We start from the raw sequence: 24,937 nt of genomic DNA, 5'->3' as shown, positions 1-24,937 counted from the left end.
TTCATTACAGAACAGACTGGATAGTTTCTAAAAGTGCTTTCAGAGCAGTTAAAACACATCAAGGGCCTATCTGGTCAATGGGTTTTCCTCGTGTGTTACAGAATCTAAATTCTTGTGGAAAGAATCAGGGAGTCTCTGGCTCTTCAGTAGAACAATCTGAATAGCAAGAACAATTCCATACCTCAGATAGAACATGCTCTCGCCACATAGTATTGTTTAGTTCAGATGTTTTAGGCTGGACTGTTTTCATGATGATGACATTTATTTTTTACTAGGAAAAAAAAGCAATGATTACCTCCACCTTTGAGATCAGAGTCCCTAGTGGCACGCTGCAGAAAATCCAAGCAATGTTAAAGATCTTTCAGTACAGCAGCCTCCTCCACATTTGACCATATGGTGAATTGAGGACTGCAGCTTTAAGGGATGCTACTCTCTTAAGCTTTACAAATACATCTAAAGGGCGTTCTCAAGGACATTTGACCTGGGGAGCATCTGGTAGATTACAAACCTCTCGTTTTAAGCATATGCAAATTGTAATTGCCAGAAAAATAAAAACATTTATGTCGATTAAAGTCATTACAGACTTCACACAGCCAAGGGTCAGTGGCTTGACACGTATTTCACAGCCTGCTACCAGTATGAAGGCAGGAGCATATTCTGGAACATCCCAGCCTAAACCAGTCACTTTATGCAATAAAACAAACAAAACAAGAGTGCTTGTAATTATAAGCCTCTCGAGTCTTGTCCAATGGGATCATGAAATATCTGGACACAAAGAGGTTAAAGGACAAAAAGGGGCCCAGGTAGCTCTGCCCTTCCAGGCGTGCAAAGCATGCTCCAGCTGGAGAGGAAGCTTAAAAGGAAGCCACTCAGCGCAGAGCAAGGAAGAAGACCGACCAACCTATCTACCTATCCTGAGGGCTCCTGAACAAGGACACCAAAGAAGCCTCTCTGTGAGGTTGAACCCATTTGGGGATGAAGGTGTAACTCTTTTTCTTTCCTTTTGGTATCTTATATTGGACTGGGAGACGTTGGGAGAGATGGATGGTAGGAAGTGACCCAGGGAGGCAGCTCTGGGGTACACTGTTGTATCTCAAAGGACCCTGGGCTGGAGCTCAATGGAGTGGGAAGGCCTGGCTCCCCTACCAACTTCCCTGTTGTGGGAGGGCATAAATCTCTAGTAAGGGGTGGGTAAGGGATGTTGAAAACTCTGAGGAAAGGATAAGCCACATACAAGGGATAGGATCTGGACTAAAGGCCCTGCCTGTTGGGAGGTGAGAGACTGGAAACCAGGTGCACTAACCATTAGGAACCCTGGCCTTCTGAGGACTCTTCTGCAAGTAGACAGATGTTAAAACCTGGTGAAGAATTATAAACTGTGGGGGAGAATTTCAAGAGCACCCACTAGTTGTAATAGCACGTGTTTTCATGGCATGTGTTTTCAGGCATAACGTTCTCAAGACACTATCTGAGCTGGAATTCAGATGGGCAGGGCTCTGAGGACAAGGAATGGCAGGTCTACAAGGTGAAGCCTGATGCAGTAGCATTATTCTTCCTTGACTCAATTGGGTCTCCTGGACATAAGAAAAGGTGGGTTGGGGAATGCTCATTCTCAGCAGCTGCTGGAGTCCAAAGGACTTTTCCCGACAGCTTCATATTCCTGAAGTCTCAAAACAGTCTTTCACTGCAAGGGGTTGGTGGACAGTCTCTGGGCTAGATTTTAGTCCCAAGTTTATGCTGGCTTCTTCTAGTATAACCCAGCACTCACAGTAGAAAGTCTGCCTTGAGAGGGATGGCAGTGGCACAAAGTATTCCCCACCTGCCAGCCAGCAGAGCTCCAAAAGTAGGCAGCGCTAGCTGAAGAGGAGACAATAATTGCATAGTAGGTAGGTGGATGTGCTAATTCCACATGTCACTGGAGCAGCCCCCACAGTTGGGGCTCCTGTGAAGCAACATACAGCGGCCTTGTTCCAAGGATAGAAACCCTTCATGTGCAGTTATGCAGAAAGTAAACTGTAGACACATAACTCAGCAGCAGAGTGGGAGAGGAAAAGATCCCTCTGATTTATAGTTTCACTTCTCTACAGTTTCTCTTTCTTATCTGGCATTCTTCAATCAGCCTGTGTCGCCCTGTGACTGAGTGCAGAGAGCAAAAGGGTGTGCCTGCACTCTGATCACCCAGATGTTTATCAGTTCCCCTGGAGGAAGCTGACAGAGGTCATTAGGCAACCAGGCTGGCCAGCTGAATGGGATAAGGAACCAATTAGCCCATCAGCCCAAGGCAGATAAAGAGGCAGGAAGGGAGTCCCAAAACGGGAGAGAGGGGTTTAGGGCTAGTTAAGCCCTGTAACACAGAGGTCTCATGGAAGAGAGATGTCTGTTCCCCTCAGGTACTGGGGGAGAGGGCCAAAAAGCACTGTTGGTGCTGTAAATAGACTGTTGCATGGAGGTTGTTGTGGAAATGGAGGAGGGAATTTAAAATAAAAGGATACGGTGAAGGTACAACCATAGGAATCTGTGTAATTTCTGCGGGGAGAAGGCAGGAGAGGAGCCATGCCCTGTGACATGCTGAGGCTTGTCCGGCAGCTGGACTGCTCTGGTGGTGGCCTCAGAGAGTACTGGGTGCCCGGATGATGGAGCAGACTCTGCAGCGGTTGGTGGGCCAGCAGAAGGAGCTGCAAGAGAGCATGCAATCTTTCCAACAGTCACGCCAGCTGGAGAGAGAATTCCTGCTGGCCCAGCAAGCAGCGCAAGAGAGGAGCTTGCAGGAATTTATCAGGGAGCAAGCACATGTTCCCTCTGGTGAGTCCCAGTATGGGGAATGGTAACCGGAACCCTGTGTAAAATGGGGCCTGCTGATGACCCCAATGCTTTTCTAGTGACATTTGAAAAGGTAGCAATGGGAGCTGGCTGGGATGGAGAAATGTGAGCGCTCTGGTTTGAACCCTATTTTTGCAACGGTTCTATTCTGGGCTTCTCCATTGGCTTGCTCTGTAACTTTGGACAAGTCAGTCAATCTCTTTGTCCTTCAGTTTTCCTCTCTGTAAAATAGGCATAATAATGCTTGCCCACCTTTGCAAGACTCTTCTAACGCTACAGAAGAAAAGTCTCTATATAAAGAATAGTTATTGGCAGTCTTCCCTTTTTTTAATATATATATAGAAGTGTGTGTGTGTTCTTTGTAGAGTATGCCAATGCAGTCATCTTCTAGCTAAGAATATCCAGGGGAAAAAATAGATCTACACTTTAATGCAGTGAGCGTGCTTGAAAAGAAACAGTTGCTTTATTGCGATGTTGACTTTGCCATGGTAAATTGCTGCATTTTCATTTTCCTATATTTATTGTGTTGAAGAGTTTACATCCCAATAAAGTAAATATTTCCTTTTAAAGGTCACCTATTGTATTTCTCCCTCTTCAGGGATATATAATGGTTCCCTTAGAGCTTCAGAATAACCCCACATAGATAAAACATTCTAGCTACCTGATTCTATATGGCATCTGAACTTTACCTGTAATATAATAAATGCAGCATTCAAACTGAAATAGACAATGTGTTCGCCTTAGTCAGTTTCTTCATTACTTTCTCTTTAACCCTCGGTTTCCTGCTATTTTATATCGGAAATACAGTATCTGGTATCAAGAGGGAAAATATTAATCTAAATTGTAGGAGAATAATTGCTTCCATAAATCAAATCTGCAATGTCTAATGAAGCTGAAGGGATTTTACCTGGCATCAGTGTTTAGTTTAGCTTAAACTGGGATAAGCACCCGACTCCCTTTGAATTTCGGTGGGTGTTGGGTATCTAACTAAAAAATCCCATCCCCAATGTATAGTATCCCTTGTGCTTAAGGAAGATTATTGCAAAGATATGGGCAGTAACCAGTATCAGCTTCAAAATCTACACAATTTCAGCCTGCATCTAGACAAATTACGTACCATATTGTGTGGCTTTGAGTAGCCTGTATTGATTACTGGGCATGGTTTTCTGTAAATGAAGTTGAATCAGCACCGCAGTAGGGCACTCATGTTTATGACTAAAACATGATGTAAAATGGCTTGTCTGTAAGAGGGCTTTGTGGTGTTTCTCAATCCATTCTAAGTGCTTTCCAAAAAAACCACCCAGTTTCAATCAACCTGTCAAGTTTCATCATTTGCAACAAAACACCTCTGAAGTTATAACCTCTGACGTTTTCTAGGCTGATGTAAAATGGGATGAATCTATTCCTAAATGTAAACATGGTGAGATTTATTAATCAGAAACTATCATTCTAAGGGTAAGTCACAAAGGCTCCATATCTTTCTACTTCTCATCACCGTCCAAACTTACTGCTCATTCGTGATCATTAAGTGCTATAATCAAAAGCCAGATTGGGGGGAGAGATGTCTGCTAGAGAACTAATTTACCTGTGCAATGTTTAGAAATTATGGTGATTCATAAATAGAATAATTATTTTTTTATTAAGTGCCCAAGAACTCAGCTCAGCATCAGTCTGCTCAGGCTTCCTTTACCACCTAGTTTACACTGGGTATGCTCAGGGGTTTAAAACTGGTCCCATATTAGCACTGCAGCATCTTATTTATCTAGCATCTCCCATGCTAGGAACACAATGCCAATCATAGCAATGTAGCACTGGAAGGGATCTCGATAGGTCATTTAGTGCAGTCCCCCCATGCTGAGACAGGGCTAAGTATTACCTAGACCATCCCTTATCTCCTTGCACCAAATAGGTCGAAAGCAGATTCTAGTCTCTTCTTCACCCACTCATATGAATGTTTAAATCATATCACTTCCTAGGCTGTGTCCAGATTAACCTTTCCCCCCTTAAAATTCACTCTTGCAACTCCACCAATGCTAGTGTAGACCAAGGTGCAGGCAGCTGCGAGAATTTTAAGCACTGGATCACTTAAGAGCAGGTATAGACAACATGGTGGCTAGAATTCTCAGCTGCTTGTCTCCGCTAGTGCTCCCCCCCAGGGCTAACACTGTTAGCAATGATGAGAAATTCTAGAGGAGAAATCCTAGAGTAAGCAAAGCTCTGAGATCCAGTGCCCTTCACTGAAAAAGCACAGGAGCCCACTGATGTTCACATGTCATGGGATAACGATTCGCCAAAGCTGATTAGCAGCAAGCCAGCTGGAGACAAGCCACAAAGAGCTGTAAAGAATAGTATATGTCTCGAAAGTAATATGCATTGAGGGTGCACTGCCCTTACTCAGAAGGGAAGGCTCTCCCTGCATTACCTAACTCCTTGCTCCAACAGGGTGAGATATTTGAAAATGCTGAAACAAACCATGGGGCAGATAGTCAGCTAATGTAAATTTGCATAGCTCCACTGAAATCAATGGAACTAGGGCTGATGGGATCGGTGAGGGGGGGAAGGAGTAGGATACAGTTCTACTAAGGGACCCTAAAACATCCATGTAAATAAAGTAAAACGGGAGGAGTGGGGCGCCAGGACCATGACATACCAAGGCCCCACATTTTTCCTCACCAAGCACAGAACCAAGCCAGCTTACACCAGCTGAGGACCTGGCCCCAAGTTTGTAAAGAATGTTACACAGCTGTATAGCAGCTGAATAAATCAGGCAGAAAAAATAATGAGGGGCAGTAAGTGAGAACTGATTCTTCCCCAAGTTCTCCTATTGCATCGACCCATACTGAGACCCTCACATAATGGAGAGAGAAGCTTCCAGTCCATGTTCAGATCATTACTAGGGCCAACAGGTCAGGCAGAGAAACCCTATTCCAAGCTTTTTATGGCACTGAAAATCCAGAAACACTTTCTGGCTTTTGTACCCTTGACTGTTTTACATGTGTTTGGGCCTGATCTCATGGTCCATTGCCTTCAGTGGCTTTAGGTCAGATCTTTGGTGTTAAGTAGAGGTTGCTGGGAAATTTTTGACGGAAGAGTTTTCCACTAGAAAATGCAGTTTCATCACAATCTAAATATTTAGCAGGATCCTTGATTTCAATGAAACTGTCTATGGGAAGACTACAAATGAATCATTCTAACTTTCTAATTTCATTCCTGTAATGCTGAAACATTTCATTTTGTCTGTCATTTTGATTCATTTAGACTTTTATATATCATATAATAGTTTTAAAATTAATATTTTATATTTGTATATATTGAATATGTATAGCATTTAATATTTCACATTATATTACAGCGTTTCCATGTGATGTGTTCACCATTTCAAAACACAACAAATGAAATTGTTCTGAATTGGAATGTTCATTCCATGGAAAATTTCAGAATTTTGGCGGCTTTTGCTGATTTGGGAAAAAAACTAATTTTGATATGTTGGAATTTCCCATGGAATGGAAGTTTCATTCTCTGACCAGCTTTCATGCCAAGCCAAACAGTGAGCTGTGCCCCAGGTACATGGTGAGAAAGGAGTCAAGGGGCAGGTCTATACTACAGCTGGGATCAACGCTCTGAGATTGAGCCACCAGCGGTCAATTTAGCGGGTCTAGTAAAGACCCGCCAAATCGACTGCAGGTTGCTCTCCAGTAAACCCCTGTACTCTATCCCTGACAAGAAGAGTAAGGTAACTTGATGGGAGAGTTTTTCCTGTCGACCCGCTGCAGTGCAGACCCTGCGGTAAGTCAACCTAAGATACGTCGACTCGAGCTACATTATTCAGCTGGAGTTGTGTAGCATAGGTTGACTTACTGTGATACTGTAGACATAGACAAGGAGTCCTCTACTTGGGCTACAGAGCAGATGTTTTATAGAGGATACTTCAACTTCCTCTGACCACTTGCCTGTCTTCCTCACTCCCGCGTAAACGCTGGGCAGGAAGTGACTCCTCAGGGCACTGCACTCTAGGCACACAGCCCATCTAAATCCAGTGCAGTGGAACCACAGTGTTTCTGCCTCCAGGAGAACCTGTGTGGGCTGGGGCCTGATTGGCCCCGACAAGAACACCAGGATTGCTTTAGTCACTCTCACAGAGTTCTTCTTTGGAAGCAGAAGGATCCCCAATGTGTCTCTGCCATGGAGCTCCTAATCCCTAATGTGCTCCCTATTTTTTTGATGAAACCTGTTTACTGCTGACAATGAGCATCCCAAAAGTGTCTGCTGTCAAACTGAATATTCACCATGCCATTAAGCCAGGCATTTGCATCTGCTAGGCCCATGGATGAATTTCTTGCAGTCGAGCCTTAATGCTGGTGAAAATTGCCCAGTCATCCAAAACGCCAAGTGGCACTGCCCACCCAGCCGCTACTCCAGGATATATTGGAAATGTCTAAATTTTATGTGACCCATTGCAGGATGTTAGCCTCCCTCAGGCAGGGATGTTGCGATGTGTTCACTGTTTGAGATTGATGTAAACAGAATGCTGTGCCAGTTGCTTGGTGGCTGGCTTTTCAGTTTCCTCTTTGAGATGGATTTCTTCCTGCCTTAGAATGAAAAAAAGCAAGAGAACCTCAAGTGAGAGCATAGCTAATGTAAAAGCATGAAGATCATACATTTCCCCCCTTATATAACAACAATCCTTTGTAGAAGCTGCAGAGGAAACATAAGCAGCTGGCTGATTTTCTTACATATTCGTAAGCAGATAGAGCTTGATTCTGCAGCAAATATCCTTAGCCTTCTGATCCCTGGAAGCAGGGGCAGCTCTAGCTTTTTTGCCGCCCCAAGCACAGCAGGCAGGCTGCCTTCGGTGGCCTGCCTGCAGGAGGTCGCCGGTCCCGCGGATTTGGTGGCACTCCTGTGGGAGGTCCGCCGGTCCCACGGCTTCAGCGTTCACCCTCCAAATTGCCACCAGATCCGCAGGACCAGCGACCTCCTGCAGGCGTGCCACTGAAGGCTGCCTGACTGCCGCCCTCCTAAGTACTGGCAGACCGTCCCCTGTAGCTTGCCGCCCCAGGCACACGCTTGGCGTGCTGGTGCCTGGAGCCGCCGCTGCCTGGAAGGCTATGGCTTCTGGCTCAAGTAGAAGTTGATTTATGCAGAGGAAAAGTTGTCTCATTGCAGAAGAGTCGCTGGGAAAGAAGCAGGAGGGAGAGGGAAAGACTAGATGGATTAATGTGAAAAGATGTCTAATCCAAACCAGAGTTTAACTCACTGCCATATATTGGCTGATTGCTACTTAAACAGTTTTGGGTGGTTGGTTTGTTGCCTTCTGCTGAAATGGGAGCCAGCAGTTGTGTCGGCATCCAGCCAATGGCCTTTCATTCGGCTTTCATTAATTGACATGTGTTAGCAAAGCAAACACCAGCGTTGCCGTCCGTGGGGCACTGCTATTGTTGTGCAGAGCTCCTTCCACCCAATGCTAGTTCGTACACCTGCCTGGCTGTTGTCTCTGATAGATGAAGCAAATGCTGGCCCTCTCCATTCAGTGCAGAGGAAGTGGTGTGGTTCTTCTGAGTGGGGGGCAGCAGGCAGGGAGCCCCCAAGAGGAGGCTTTTGTGCCCCTATGTGCACTGCAGGGGCTCAGTCTGTGTGAGCTTGGAGGAGTTTACACTGGGGGATCTACCCATGACTCTGTGAATCAAGCAGGCACATTTCCTTTCCTCAGCAGCTTTAAAGGTGCATTTATAGCACAGGCTCATTGCCTGAGAAGGGGGTGGGTATCCCATCCGCTCCTGCCTCTCTGGAGCATCCCTGTTTGCAGATATTGTGATCTGGGGCCTTATGGCCCGCTCCTGCCGTCCTTAGTCCGTACCCCTATTGGCTTCAGTGAGAATATTGTCTGAGCGAGGACTGAGCCCATCATAAATATATAATGGCTAGTTTTTATAGACAGATGCTATCGTTTATTGGCTGTCAAACTCTTAGGGTCAAAGGCTGCCCTGACTCATATTTTCCATTTTGAGTGGCACAGGGTATAAAACCAGGGCAGAAATTGGTCCCCACGGAGATTCTTGCATGACACGGTTCACTGAAAGGAGCTGTTCTGAAAGGAGCCGAGGAACAGCAAACGAGGGGTTGGCCAGGGAGTTCTGCAGGTGAAGGTGTGAAGGTCTGACCTTTGGGGTGAGTTTGTGGTCTGCTGTTGTGTGCTTGTTGCTTGCCATGTGCCTGCTTGATTGAAGTTTGGAGTGTGGGCTGCTTGCTGTATGCTGAGCCTAGCAGAGCCTTCCTAACCAGGCTCCAGCCTTCAATCCTTTGATCCCGGATCCTTTGACAAGGGGATGGGGCTTACTCAGGAGAACAGAGTTGGAAAAGACAGGTTGCAAGGCGGTGAACTTTACAAGGGAGCGAGAGAGCAGGACACACCTAATAATGGTCCCGAGGCTTCGGTGGCTTGCCTGCAGGAGGTCTGCCGGTCCCGCGGCTTCGGCGGCTTGCCTGTGGGAGGTCCGCCGGTCCTGCAGCTTCAGCAGCTTGCCTGTGGGAGGTCCGCCGGTCCAGCGGCTTCGGCATACCTGCCACCAAATTGCCGCTGAATCCGTGGGACTGGAGGACCTCCCACAGGCATGCCACCGAAGGCTGCCTGACTGCCTCCCTCACAGAGACTGGCAGGCTGCCCCCTGCAGCTTGCCACCCCATGCACGCGCTTGGAGCGCTGATGCCTGGAGCCGCCACTGGCTAAACCCTTTCAACCTCAGAGAAGTTTGAACACAGCTCGAGCCCATGTCTAGTTACAAGTCATCCCTTCTAACGGCAGTTGAAGTGTGCCAGGTAGAAAATATAAATGAATTCATTTCTCTGTAGGGAATGCTGCGAGGATCCATCTGTGCTCCTATACAAGAGAGTGACTAATAGCCTAGGAATAGAATATCACCTTGAACAATCCACGAGCACTCTTTTGTTTGTAAGACTCATCAGCCCTGATGAAAGATTGCTGGCAAGAGCACTAATATAAAGCATTTGAGGGGATGGACATTTAAGCACAAATCTGCAGAGAGCAGCAAGTTTAACCCCAGTATTTGTTCCCTATTTGCTGTCTTGCAGGCTCACAGGCAAAACAAACACAAATTCTTGATCTAAAGCCTCGACAGACACACTCGCAGCTAAAATGGCAGAAGAACTTGATATGCGCAATGAGTTGGAAGAAATGCAGCGGCGTGCTGACCAGCTGGCGGATGAGGTAAAACTAATGGCAAACAAGGAGGGAGGAAACACTTGAGGTTCTTCTTTCTGTCCACAGGCTACATCCAGAAATGTGCACAGCTGTAGCAAAGTGCTTCAGCAGCTGATTCTGCTTTACACGCGTGTAATTTGACTGGACTGAATTCTGCTGTCACCAATACTAGTATCAATACACTGAAATCAATGGAATTATTGTGGATTTACACTGTGTCGGTGACAGCAGAATTAGGTCCATTTTCTTAGACATTTTGGGCTGAGACCTCTGTGGAAAGGAGAGGAAATGGCTAACTTGGAATAAAAAATGAGTCATGGTGATTCTGGAGCAGATAGGTACAAGGACCATGGGCCTGGGTATCAAACTCCCACCCTATCTGTCCAAGAGTCATTTAGACCATTAGATATCATTAGAGGCCAGTCGTGCAGATGTGTGTTGATCTGTGTGTGTCTTTGCCTATCATAATGATCATCTTTGGATGAGTTTGTCTCTGATATTAGGATCAATATCAGATAAAAAGATCCTAGGGAGACAAGTTGCCATTTAATTTCTCTGGAGGCTCATCTAATTTGCCAAACCTAAGTGTAAGCAAAAACTATCAAATCAGGTAGTTCGGACATTTTAAATGGAAACCACAGAAGTGATTTTTATAATAGTGTAGCAGTGAATGGAACCAGTGGAGAGGACTATGAGGAAGGTCCATAACTGAGTGTTGAGGATGTCCCAGGCCCATTGAACAGGGGATGAATTTGAGGAAGAGCAGATACTGAAACAGTGTTAACCTGAATGGCTCTGTTAACTTCAGGGTTTGCACTTCCACCTTTAACTCTTTTCTGTGGAATCTGCCATATTGTTGAGGAGGAGAAAAAAGATTGATTGGGGGGAAAGGGGAACTCAATGAAAACCAAAAATATTAAAGAGGTTTCTAAAGCGCTTTAGGTTGACCTATCTCTTCTCCCACTGATGTCAGCGGAAAAGCTCTCACCAACTTCAGAGGGAGCAGAGTTAAGCTAGGTCTACACCACAGCCTACGTCAGCATAACCGACGTAAGTGTTCTTGTGCGCAGCACTATCTTGGCAGGAGAGCTTCTCCCACTGACACAGCTTCTGCCACTCCCAGAGGTCGTTTTATTAGGCTGACATTGGCGTGCAGCATCATCACCAGACGCACTGCACTGGTGCTGCTGCAGCGCCGTACGTACAGACCTGGCCTTAGACTAGTGCTGAGCCACTGATGTCAGTGGGCTTTGGATTAGACTCTTAGGGGAGCCCAGTTCTGCACTTGCTTATTTCTGTATTTATTTATTTAGACTGATCAAAATGCAATGAAATAACAAAATTCACCCCCCTACCAGGGCTAAGAACTCTGCCCACTCCGGCCTAAACTTTTTTCAGACACTTGGGGAAACATACGTCTAGCACCATACCTTGTAGGTCAACAGGCTCAGAATACTGGAATATGAAAAAAATCCCAGCATCAAGGTTCCCTCTTTGAAAATGCCCTGCCACCAATCTGCCCTTGTTTAAACCAAGAGTTGGTTAGCTCAAGTGCTCCAGCTGATCTCAACTGCCAGGGTATTGGTGGTGGAAAAAACGGGAGCGATACTTGAGTGAGTTAAGGAGGAGTTAGGATCGAAGGGTATGGCTACACTGAAAAGAAAAACCTGCAGGACCGGACTCAGGGCCCAGGTCAACTGACTCAGACTTGCAGAGCTAAAAATAGCATTGTAGACCAGGGTTCCTCAAACAGGGGTCGCCGGTTGTGTAGAGAAAGCCCCTGGTGGGCCAGGCCGGTGAGTTTACCTGCCCCGTCTGCAGGTTCGGCCAATCGCGGCTCCCACTGGCTGCAGATCGCTGCTGTGGACCAATGGGAGCTGCTGGAAGTAGCGCGGGCTGAGGAACTTACTGGCCGCCGCTTCCAGCAGCCCCCATTGGCCTGCAGCAGTGAACCGCAGCCAGTGGGAGCCACAATCGGCTGGACCTGTGGACGGGGCAGGTAAACATACCGGCCCGGCCCGCCAAGGGCTTTCCCCACACAAACAGCGATCCTTGTTTGAGAAACCCTGGTGTAGACGTTAGGCCTTGGGCTGAAGCCCAAGCTTTGAAACCTGGCAAGGGCAGAAGGTCTCAGAGCCCAGGCCCCACCTTTAGATGGAGAAGGAGGGCAAAGCTAGGATATACTCTTCTGGGAGCATTCATCACTGTTAGCACTCTCTAGCAGTAGCACTGCTAGCTGCAGAATTCCGGCTACCTCCCAGGCCCTGGAGAAATGCCGTCTTCCCATCTAGCACTCCCACGCTGGGATTGCTGTAATCTGCCTATTAGAGGGTGGGGAAAGAAGCACTCAAAGGCTTCTGTATGAGGCTATTCATGGCGTTTATACATTAGTGACGGAAACGGCATTTGCCAAATCTAACTTGCTCTTTTTTTTTCCAGTCACTTGAAAGCACCCGTCGTATGCTGCAGCTTGTTGAAGAGGTAAGGATTTACACTTTACCCTCCTTTCCTTTGTAGATAGAGGTATGGGAAAGCCCAACACAAGCAAATGCCTGAGCCACCTGCCAATACTTCACACACCAAGGGTATCTCCATAGGTTTTTGTGACCATCTAAAATGGGGCACTTTTGAAAGGTGAGAAAACATCCAATTACTTTCCCAGTGTTCCTGGGAATTAGTCCAGACAAGATGTGGTGCAGCCATTGATAAAGCTGATCAGGCAGTCAAAAGACTCAGCTGAACTGCAGGCTAGCTACTATAGTTAATGGGAACTGTATTCGGTCCATATTTTAATTTTGGTTGAATTTAAATATTCAAGATAAAGCAATGAAACACCCTTTGTACATGACCTCTGGTCGGTCATCATGGGCCCGATATACACACACTGGCATAAAGCTGCAGGGAGCCGATAAACTCCACAGAAGTCAACGGGGAGAAATACGGTGTTGCAATTGGCTCCTTATCTATCTGTTCATCCATTTCAGGTCTTTATAGAGCCCCAGTCACTGCAGAATCTAGGCGATGCTTCTTTATCTTCTCTTAGAATGTTGTTAATAGGGGATGTTAGGGTTCATGAAAGATGGCAGATTGAAAGCCCTGGAGACAGAAGGCCTCTGATCATCCACAGCACTGGGAGTGGTAGTGGAAGCTTGCTCATTCTACCCTGCTAATGTGCCTCAATCCTCACCAGGTGGGGCCCTTCTGGGAGGGAGAGGGTAGTTCAGTCGGGTGCCGATTCATCCTAATCGTGGTGGAGGTTTCTGTAATGCGGGACACTGGATTCGTGCCATCAATCAGCTGTCAGGTCCCCTGGTCAACTGACCTATGATTTCAAACAAGGCTGTTAGACTTTGTTTATGGCCCTCAGACATTTAATTAGTCAGCAACTTTGACGAGCTTAGTATTGCAGGGCATCTTTGACCCTCTTGCCTGATTTGCATCAACAACAAAAATGGGAATCCCAAGCAAACACAAAGGGAGGGAAATGGCCTTGAGTTACAGTTTATAAACTGGCATAAGCCCCAGCCTTCATTTCCTACCCTCATTGAAATCAGTGGTGGTTTGCCTTTGACTCCAGCTCAAATGGAGTTGGGCCTTGTATTGTGAAGTCCTACACCTACTGATCAGTAATCACAACAACTAGAATTCTCCTCCTACCTACTTCATCTCTCTCTTTCTCTCGGCTTGTTCCCTTACAATTCAAGAATGCTTTTCTCTCCCCTATTCTGAAACAACCCCACCATAACCCACCAACCTGTCCCTCTACTACCACCTCCCTCTGCCACTTCATAGAGTCATAGGTCAGAAGGGACCAATATGATCATCTAGTCTGACCTCCTGCACAAGGCAGGCCACAGAACCCTACCCATCCACTTTTATACAACCCCTAATCCAGGACAGAGTTATTGAAATCCTCAAAACTGGTTTGAAGACCTCAAACTGCAGAGAATCCACCAGCAAGCAACCCATGCCCCACGCTGCAGAGGAAGGCGAAAAACCTCCAGGGCCCCTGCCAATCCGCCCTGGAGGAAAATTCCTTCCCGACCCCAAATATGGCGATCAGCTAAACCCTGAGCATGTGGGCAAGACTCACCAGCCAGCACCCAAGAAGGAATTCTCTGCAGTAACTCACTTCCCATCCCATCCAACATCTCCCCGCAGACCATTGAGCAGACTTATCTGGTGATAATCCAAGATCAATTGCCCAAATTAAACTATCCTATCATAACATCCCCTCCATATACTTATCAAGCTTAGTCTTGAAGCCAGATAAGTCTTTTGCCCCCACTACTTCCCTCGGAAGGCTGTTCCAAAACTTCACTCCCCTAATGATTAGAAACCTTCGTCTAATTTCAAGTCTAAACTTCCTAATATCCAGTTTGTACCCATTCGTCCTCGTGCCTACATTAGAACTAAACTTAAATAATTCCTCTCCCTCCCTAACGTTAACCCCCCTGATATATTTATATAGAGCAAGCATATCCCCTCGCAGCCTTCTTTTGGCCAGGCTAAACAAGCCAAGCTCTTTGAGTCTCCTTTCATAAGGCAGGTTTTCCATTCCTCGGATCATCCTAGTAGCCCGTCTCTGGACCTGTTCCAGTTTGAATTCATCCTTCTTGAACATGGGACACGAGAACTGCACACAATATTCCAGATGGGGTCTCACCAGCACCTTATATAACGGTACTAACACCTCCTTATCCTTGCTGGAAATACCTTGCCTAATGCATCCTAAAATCGCATTTGCTTTTTTAACAGCCGTATCACATTGGTGGCTCATAGTCATCCTGCTATCGACCAATACCCCCAGGTCCTTCTCCTCCTCTGTCGCTTCCAACTGATGCGTCCCCAACGTATATCTAAAATTCTTATTATTAATCCCTAAGTGCATGACCTTGCACTTTTCACTATTGTATTTCATCCTATTACTCTTACTCCAGTTTACAAGGTGGTCCAGATCTTCCTGAATAGTATCCCTGTCCTTCTCCGTGTTAGCAATACCCCCCAACTTTGTGTCATCCGCAAACTTTATTAGCACATTCCCGCTCTTTGTGCCAAGGTCAGTAATAAAAAGGTTAAATAAGATCGGTCCCAAAACCGATCCTTGAGGGACTCCACTAGTAGCCTCCTTCCAGCCTGACAGTTCACCCTTCAATACGACCCGCTGGAGTCTCCCCTTTAACCAGTTCCTTATCCACCTTACAACTTTCATATTCATCCCCATCTTTTCCAATTTAACTAACAGTTCCCCATGCGGAACCGTGTCACTCAATGAACATGCCTTATGCAATCAATCCCTCGCTATCCTCGTTTCTAGTTCTACCCCTGAGCCTTTCCAGTCTCATTTCCAACCTTTCTACTCCACTGAAATGGAGTAGACACAAACAAACTCGCAAACACAGAAGAACCAACAGGGCCTGCCCCAAAAAGTTTAAATAGCCGAGGCAGACAAAGGCCGCAGGGATAGCAAATGCTTTGTCCCAGTCAGTCAGTATCATACCTATGTGTCTTGATCTCAATCCAGTGACCTTCCACTGACTGTATCTCCCTGCATGGATGGACTAGCCTATTGTGAATGCCACTGGAATGCAAATATTAAAGAATAGCAATCGATCTCCATGAGAAGAAGACTGGAATTATTGAGTTTGCTGATCAGACCATATAGGAGCCCAGCACTTCTTGGGAAGAGCTCAGCAGATCACAGGATCTGTCTTTTATTTGTCTTTATACAGGAGCTTCCCATTCAGTCAAAGAATTTTCTAAATATAGCACTGGTTAGTCTGAGACATCAGGAGAAATCTCTCACAGTGATCTGAGCATCATTTCCATTAAGGTGACTACAGAAGGCCTTTCAGATTTCCTACCACAGTCTAACAGCTGGTTGGTTACCCTGACCGCACTTCCAGATATTTTTAAAATATTGCAGTGTTTTAGCAAGCTAAGTTGAATAGATGGAGGGCATGTGCACTTGAACTCAAACTTGCGCTAGTCTGATTTAATAAGAGACAAAAATCCAATTATAATTGAGTTCAACTTGCTTCATTGAACTTGTCTAGTGTTTAGGAAGGAAAAACAAAGATTCTTGATTATATTCTCTTGATATGATAAATCTGATATTCTTATTTAGGAAAATAAATCCATCTATATTTTTGTAGCAGTGGTAATATACTTTATTTGTGTCATGGTAGCACCTGAGGGCCCCACTCATGGCCCCACTGTGCTAGGCATTGTATAAACATGTAACAAGAAGACACTACTTGCCCTAGAGAACTTATTGTCTTAGCAATTCTAAGCAGTATTCCAGATACCTAGGACTGAGACTTTCTCTTCTGATACCCTGTAGGGGTGCAGAACATTCCCTTACTGCTTTGCATGGGCTATCCACATTGCAACATGGGACATAGATAACAACCTCTGTTTGGATGCCACTCCCTGTGTAGATGGGCAAGGAGTGGCAAGCACAGAATGCACCTGTCAGGGGAGATGCACCAAGGCGAAACAGAAAGAAGGGCATTACTGGTCTATATTTTATAATGCTCTTTGCCAGGAGCAGATTGCTACCCACCCTGGAGCAATGGCAGAAGCAAGAAGGGGACTGTGAGTGAGACACCATTCATCCCATGTCTGCTTCTGGGGCAGCGAGCTACCCTCTGGCAGGGCAGACTATACAGTCTCGTCCATGATATGAACTGGAGACTGACAACACCCACAGAACATGTAGTATATCTAACAACCAGCGATTATTCAAGCTAAGTTTGAGACACTCCATTGTTGTAATAATGTGCTGTAGATTTATATATTTTATAGTGCTTCTGTGCAGGGTTTATGTCCCAAAAAAGCAATTAATGGGGGCAGAAGGACTGGAACTAAGCTATAGTCATGCACAATTTGGAGCCAACAATCCTTCATGTTTTCCAGTTCCCACTTTTCACCCCTGGGCTGATTAAATAATTAAATACAGAATAACCCAGTAGGGAAAAGACAATGTTTCTTCCATGGTTTCCAAATGAAACCAGCTTGGCCTTTCGAGAAAATCAATTATTATTATAGGGGATGGAGGGAGTTGGTTTCTAGCCATAAAATAGAGGAGGAAAATAAATCAACAAGATCGGTACTGCAGAAATCCCAGGAAGAAATTGCTTAGCAGCTTATCATAGAAGATTAGGGTTGGAAGAGATCTCAGGAGGTCATCCAGTCCAACCCCCTGCTCAAAGCAGGACCAACTCCAACTAAATCATCCCAGCCAAGGCTTTCTCAAGCCGGGTCTTAAAAACCTCTCAGGATGGAGATTCCACCACCTCCCTGGGTAACCCATTCCAGTGCTTCACCTCCTAGTGAAATAGAGTTTCCTAATATCCAACCTAGACCTCTCTCGCTGCAACTTGAGACCATTGCTCATTCTTCTGCCATGTGCCACCAGTGAGAACAGCTGAGCCCCATCCTGTTTGGAACTCCCCCTTTTCAGGTAGTTGAAGCCTGCTATCAAATCCCCCCTCACTCTTCCCTTCTGCAAACTAAATAACCCCAGTTCCCTCAGCCTCTCCTCGTGTCATGTGCCCCAGCCCCCTGATAATTTTCGCTGTCCTCCACTGGACTTTCCAATTTGTCCACATCCTTTCTGTACTGGGGGGCCCAAAACTGGATGCAATACTCCAGATGTGGCTTCACAAGTGCCAAATAGAGGGGAATAATCACTTCCCTCTATCCTGCTGGCAATGCTCCTACTAATGCAGCCCAATATGCCATTAGCCTTCTTACAACAAGGGCAAACTGTTGACTTATATCTAGCTTCTTGTCCACTGTAATCCCCAGGTCCTTTTCTGCTTAGCCAATCGGTTCCCAGCCTGTAGCAGTGCATGGGATTCTTCCATCCTAAGTGCAGGACTCTTGTCCTTGTTGAACCTCATCAGATTTCTTTTAGCCCAATCCTCCAATATGTCTAGGTCACTCTGGACCCTATCCCTACCCTCCAGCATATCTACTTCTCATCCCAGTTCAGTGTCATCTGCAAACTTGCAGAGGGTGCAATCCATCCCATCCTCCAGATCATTAATGAAGATGTTGAACAAAACCAGCCCTAGGACCGACGCCTGGGGCACTCCTCTTGATACCGGCTGCCAACTAGACACTGAGCCCTTAATCACTACCCTTTGAGCCCGACGATCTAGCCAGCTTTCTATCCACCTTATAGTCCATTCATCCAATCCATACTTTTTTATCTTGATGGCAAGAATACTGTAGGAGACCGTATCGAAAGCTTTGCTAAAGTCCACCACTTTCCCTATATCCATAGAGCCAGTTATCTCATCATAGAAGGCAATCAGGTTGGTCAGGCATGACTTGCCCTTGGTGAATCCATGTTGACTGTTCCTAATCACCTTCTCATCCAAGTGCTTCAAAGTGGATTCCTTGAGGACCTGCTCCATGATTTTTCCGAGAACAGAGATGAGGCTGACTGGTCTGTAGTTCCATGGATTCTTCTTCTTCCCTTTTTTAAAGATGGGCACTATATTTGCTTTTTTTCAGTTGTCCAGGACCTCTCCCAGTTGCCATGAGTTTTCAAAGCTAATGGTCAATGGGTCTTCAGTCACATCAGCCAACTCCCTCATCACCCTCGGATGCATTGCACCGGTTCCATGGACTTGTGCATGTCTAGGTTTTCACCCCATACTGTGCTGCCCAGTGCAGCAGTCTGGGAGCTCACCTTGTCTATGAAGACTGAGGCGAAAAACACATTGAGTACTTCAGCTTTTTCCACATCATCTGTCACTAGGTTGCCTCCCCCATTGAGTAAGGGTCCCACTTTTCCCTGACCTTCTTCTTGTTGCTAACGTACTTGTAGAAACTTTTCTTGTTACCCTTCACATCCCTTGCTAGCTGCAATTCCAAGTGTGATTTGGCCTTCCTGATTATACCCCTGCATGCTTGAGCAATATTTTTATACTCCTCCCTAGTCATCTGTCCAAGTTTCCACTTCTTGTAAACTTCCTTTTTGTGTCTAAGCTCACTGAAGATTTCTCTGTTAAGCCAAGCTGGTCGCCTGCCATATTTGTTATTCTTCCTGCACATTGGGATGGTTTATTCCTGTGCCCTCAATAAAGCTTCTTTAAAATACAGCCAGCTCTCATGAACACCTTTCCCTCTCATATTAGCCTCCAAGGGAGGCTTCCCTGAGGATGTCAAAGTCTGCTTTTCTATAGTCTAGGGTCTGTATTCTGCTGCTCTCCTTTCTTCCTTTTGCCATGATCATGTCATGGTCACTGCTGCCCAGATTCCACCCACTTCTACTTTCCCTACCAATTCTTCTGTGTTTGTGAGCAGCAGGTCAAGAGGAGCATGGCCCTAGTTGGTTCCTCCAGCACATGCACCAGGAAGTTGTCCCCAGCACTCTCCAAAAACTTCCTGGATTGTCTGTGCACTGCTGTATTGCTCTCCCAGCAGATGTCCAGGTGATTGAAGACCCCCAGGAGAACCAGGGCCTGTGATCTGGAAACTTTTGTTAGTTGTCCGAAGAAAGCCTCATTTACCTCATCCTCCTGGTCTGGTGGTCTACAGCAGATTCCCACTACAACACCACCCTTGTTCTCTCGCCTCTAAACTTAAACCAAGGACACTCACTTTTCTTATGCAGACATTAGAGCTGCTTTGTAAACCCCAAACCAAATGAAGCCGTTTTCTCATGTTGTTATAAGATTTGGTTTTACATTTAAGCTCATTGACATTTCAGAATGGAAACTGTAGGGTATAAATGTTTCATTGAATAATCCTATGATGCCATTTCAAGCTGGATGTTTAATGTAGGGTCACTATTTTAACTGATTTTCATATACATTAACATGCCTTCATCTGTAATAGGGAAATGTTTCCGCATGATATCACTCTTTCATTCTGAATGTTCCTCAATGGTATCCTAACAAGCACCACATAAAATAATGTTTTGGACAATGTAGGGCCTGGTCCAAAGGCCTTTGAAGTCCACTGCAATAATCCCTTTGATGTCACTGGGCTTTGGACTGGGCCCCTAGTCAAGAAAGAGTATTGTTTAGTTAATGTATCTCTGTGGAAGCAAGTTATCTGCCAAAAAATGAAGCTGGATCCTAAAAGATTATATTGCATGCCTTGTAGCAATAGACTCAAGGAGCACAATCTATTTAGCTTAACAAAGAGAAGGTTAAAGGAAGTGACTTGATTACAGCCTAGAAGTACCTACATGGGGAACAAATATTGAATAATGGGCTCCTCAGTCTATCAAGAAAAAGGTCTAACGTGATCCAGTGGCTGGAAGCTGAAGCTAGACAAATCCAGACTAGAAATAAGGTGTAAATTTTTGATGATGAGTAATTAACCACTGGAGCAACTTACCAAGGATCATTGTGGATTCTCCACCACTGACTATTTTTAATTCAAAATTGGACATTTTTTAAAAGATCTGCCCTAGCAGTTATTTTGGAGAAATTGTCTGGCCTGTGTTACACTGGAGGTCAAACTCAATGAACACAATGGTCCCTCTGGCCTTGGAATAGGTGAATTTTGGTGTCAATTGTAAGTATGCAGGGCCAAATCCTTCAGTGGTGTAAGCTGGCATTGCTGCCTTGAATTCACTGGAGCTATATCTGTTTCTGCCCACTGAGGATCCAGCCTACAGACTTCAGTAGAACTACATTGATTTACACTAGCTGATGTTCTGGACTATCAGGTGAATTCCTGTAGTGAGTAATTCCTTTACTCAGACCTAGAGAGACAACACTGCACTGCACAGAGCTACTGCTAACTCAAAAAAGGGGCTGAGGAAATATACTATAATGCTACAAAATGCTTTGTTAGCCAGACTTTTGTCTTTAGGGTATTGACACTTTTCTTTAGCGTCTTTGTGAACTGCTAGCAATGTCAGCCTGTCCTGGTAGATAATTGTCTGCATTAATTTATTCAGAACAAAGTCTATAAGCCATATTGATTGAAACAGAATTCTTTATTTAACTGGATGTTTACGTCTGCTATAGGTTTGGTCATGATCAAGCATATATTTATTTTTCAATGTATCTACTGAAACGTATGGAAAACATTTGCTGTATTTCTGATTCACTAGCTGATATATTTTCTGGGCTAGATTTCCTCAGTGCTTGGCACCTTATGTTGTCCTTTGCACCCGTGCAAAGGAGAAGTGTGTAGACCATCAGAAAAGGTGTATTTTGCAGCCACTTAGCACAGGTGTTAATGTCTGCACAAGGTGCAAAGCAAGGAAGAATCAGGGCCATTCTGTTTCTGAAATGATTGATGGGGCTTTTGAATAGTTTTACATTGTCCTTCCCAGTATCATTCCCTCCTTGGGAAATTAAGCCATATAATGATAATACTTAGCAGTTATATACCAGTGCATTTCACCTTCAAAGTGCTGTGGAAACGTCAATGAGAGTCTTTCCATTGACTTCATTGGGCTTTGAATCTGACTGTAATAAGACTCATAGACTTTAGGGTCAGAAGGGATCAATGTGATCATCTAGTCTGACCTCCTGCACAAAGCAGGCCACAGAACCCTACCCATCCACTTCTATAACAAACCCCTAACCTATGTCCGAGTTATTGAAGTCCTCAAATTGTGGTTTGAAGACCTCAAGCTGCAGAGAATCCACCAGCAAGTGACCCGTGCCCCATGCTGCAAAGGAAGGCGAAAAACCTCCAGGGCCCCTGCCAATCTGCCCCAGAGGAAAATTCCTTCCCGACCCCAAATATGGTGATCAGCTAAACCCTGAGCTTGTGGGCAAGACTCACCAGCCAGCACTTCAGGAAAGAATTCTCTGCAGTAACTCAGATCCCATCCCATCCAACATCCCATCACCGACCACTGGGCATACTTATCAGCAGATAATAAAAAACTATTGTTAACATTACAAAAGATTGAGGGTAGTGTATGTCATTGTCACCGACAGGGTCAAATTCTGCTCTTGGTTACACTGATTACATTGAAGTTATGCCAGATTTATAACGATATATCCAAGAGCAGAATTTGACCCATAGATTTTAAACTCATACGCCACTCCAGATTGTACTTTTCTAATCAGGAAATCGAGCCAGCAAAGCATTTAAGCATGCGTCTCACTTTAAGCAATGGGTTGACTCACATGCTTAAAGTTAAGCATGTGTTTAAAATCTTTGCTGAACGAGCCCCTTCATGAAAAGGCTACTTTATGAGTACTTAGAATGCTGGAGCTTAGCAGTATTGAATAATGGAAGAATAAGAACTTACTGCTCTTATACATTTTTTGTTTTCTATTCTATTAATGCAATTAATTTCTAACTAATCAGTCACCAGTTCAAATGCAGCTCAAGTGCTTGACGACATCGTTTTTCCATTCAAATATCTCTAATTGGCCTCCATAGAAGTTCCATTTGTGAAAGGGACTTTGGTCAATACCATCTGATGGCTGTTTGGTGGCTTATGTGAAATGTGTTGGTGGTGTCAGGCCAGTCTTTAGTGGATATATGTCCACATCGCAAAAAATACTGTGGCAATTTGCACTAATTGGCATCTTGGCATTCCCAGCAGAGACCCAAGACTGTGTGGTCATGGAGACTGAACTAATCATTCCTAGAGTCAGGGTTGAGAAATGTACTGAGGAGATTGCCCTTCTGCTGCGCATGATGTACCTGTCCTGTGGATAAACAAAGGACTGCAGCCTCCAGAACCACCAGTTCAATACCTTACAAAAGCCCTAGAGTTGATGATTTATTTTTTTGAAGACCAGACATATAAAATGTTCAAGTTTTAATAATGCTATGGCAAAGCATGTTGGTCCAAATGCTTTTCTCGAGTACAATGGGAAAACAAAGGTAGTCTAAGTATTACTGAGAAGAGACAGTTGCATATTTTAATTAATTAGCAAGACTTGGAAAACCTGCTTTTATGCTACTTCAACAAAAGGAGACCCATGTCCTGTGTATAGGCTATATCTCTCTGGTCTGAGATCCTTCAAGAATCTGATCCTGCATTTATCAAGAAACTAAATATCCTGTTGCCTTGAATGTGAGCTCCATTGTGCAAGGAATATAAAATTGTGCCTGGAGTCTTTATAAATGCATCTATTACACAAGTACAAATTTCATGACCTTAAGCCCAGGATAATTTCACCACTAGCATAAATGGGTGCAACTCAATGGATGTTGTCAGAGTTTCACCCTCTTACCTCTACAGTGAATTTTGGCTCATGTGTGGAATTCTCGTGGTTGTTTTTTGTGGGCTTGGAGAGCATTTTTGGTTTCTGAATCATAAGTCGCTATCTCACTCCAGTGTCAGCAGCACTTCCAATTCTAAAAACCTGTTTTCAAGGTTTATGACCCACTTGCTATAATATTCTTCTGGGCTGAAACCTGGCAAAGTCAGACTTACCCTAGAAGCATATGGTTTAGTTTGTCACCTTCTTACACAAACTTTCTAATGACCAAAATCCCATTTGCCCTTTATTTTTTAGGATGGGATTTCCAACAGCACTCCACACTGCCCTCTGCTCCCATTAACGTGAATGTGAGTGTTCATTCTTCTAAATCAAGGATGGTTTCACATTTTCAGATGAATCCTCAGTTTGCTGATATTGAGGATTTTTGAAGACACTCATCTGTGTTTTGGCACCAAAATCAATGAGGAGGTCTCCAAAAAAAAAGCTCAGCCCATCTTGGACATTGAGCTGTTTAGAAAATCTGGCCAGAGATGTCTGTAACAAACTGACACTGTCATTTGGTTTGTCTCTCTGTGCTGCAAACTGGAATGTGAGCGCAGCACCTGGAAACCTATCCAAGCTTGCTTTAATCTAGCTAGCTCGTGTACCACAGCAGCACAGGCTGTATCCAGGACCTTGGGTAATTACTGAAGTGACTAGCCCACACTGAAGCCTGTGCTGCTATTGGTTTGTGAACTAACTAGATTAAAAGGAGCTCATTTATGATGACATATGCTGCAATCACATCCTGTGGTGTAGATACATCCACAGCATCATGCTGTGAGGTGCTGGGTGAAAATCTGGCTCTTCTTTAAGTCCCTGTAAGGGAGCTGAGCTCATTTGAAACTGTGGGCCATTTAGTCATGTGTGGAGGAAAAACAGCTGAAAACAAATGATAAAAGAATATTGGGATATGAGTAGATTATCACCTAGCACCTGATCCAGCTCCCATCTAAACCTGCGGGAACCTTCCTCTTAGTTTCAGTGGCTTTTGCATCAGGCCTGGAATGCACACAAATATATCCGCTGTGCACTCATTTAATAAATTATTGGATGATTGCTTCTATATTAACCCTGTGGCAGCCTGTGGAACAGGCCTCCTTGGTAATAAACGTAGAAATTTTTGATCAAACAGAAACGGCAGCTATGGTCAGGTAGGCAGAAGAAAGTTGCACTCATTTTCCTCCGTGAAAGGATTTGAACAGATGGACTTGCCACCAAATGCAAATCATGGAGTATTTCTTCAGGCACAACTCCCATGCACATTACCAGTCTCACCTGAATAGGGGCTACAGGGTCAGCCTGGGCAGCCCAGTATTTGGCAAGGATGTTTTTCACTGCAGTTGGCATTTTTAAGCCTGGCAGTGGCTGGCTTTGCTGAAAACTGACACCATTCGTCATGCTACAAAACAGCAAGGATCCTGGGCAAGGAATTCAATCTCCTTATACTGCTGCACAATGGAGTTAATAATCCTTATCTCCCTCACCAGCGTATTGTGATACTCAGTTAATAGATACCAAGTAGGCAGTTAAACTGTGCAGAAAATAGTTTCATGGGGCCCCTTGCTGGCAGCCCTTATTTCCTGGCAATGTGTCAATATTACAGTGTAGGACCATAGAGAACTTGTTTCCTCTGCTCTTGAAATGCAACAGACATGAGCATTTTCAGACCCTCAGTTATACGCAA

General features: G+C 44.9%; 1 protein-coding gene across 2 annotated transcripts in view; it reads left to right on the top strand.

The window, feature by feature from the left end:
* The window catches only part of SNAP25 (synaptosome associated protein 25), a 97,905-nt gene that overhangs the window by 45,783 nt on the left and 27,185 nt on the right, over positions 1-24,937 (top strand). For both annotated transcript variants that reach the window (XM_030558007.1, XM_030558005.1), the window contains exons 2-3: positions 9,910-10,045; positions 12,479-12,520. In XM_030558007.1, the coding sequence (XP_030413867.1) occupies positions 9,974-10,045; positions 12,479-12,520 (114 nt within the window). In that variant the 5' untranslated portion in view covers positions 9,910-9,973. The remainder of the gene's footprint in view (positions 1-9,909; positions 10,046-12,478; positions 12,521-24,937) is intronic.

Source organism: Gopherus evgoodei, chromosome 3 (genome assembly GCF_007399415.2).
Source record: "Gopherus evgoodei ecotype Sinaloan lineage chromosome 3, rGopEvg1_v1.p, whole genome shotgun sequence".
Lineage (NCBI taxonomy): Eukaryota > Metazoa > Chordata > Testudines > Testudinidae > Gopherus > Gopherus evgoodei.
This window is presented reverse-complemented; position numbering and strand designations above follow the sequence as displayed.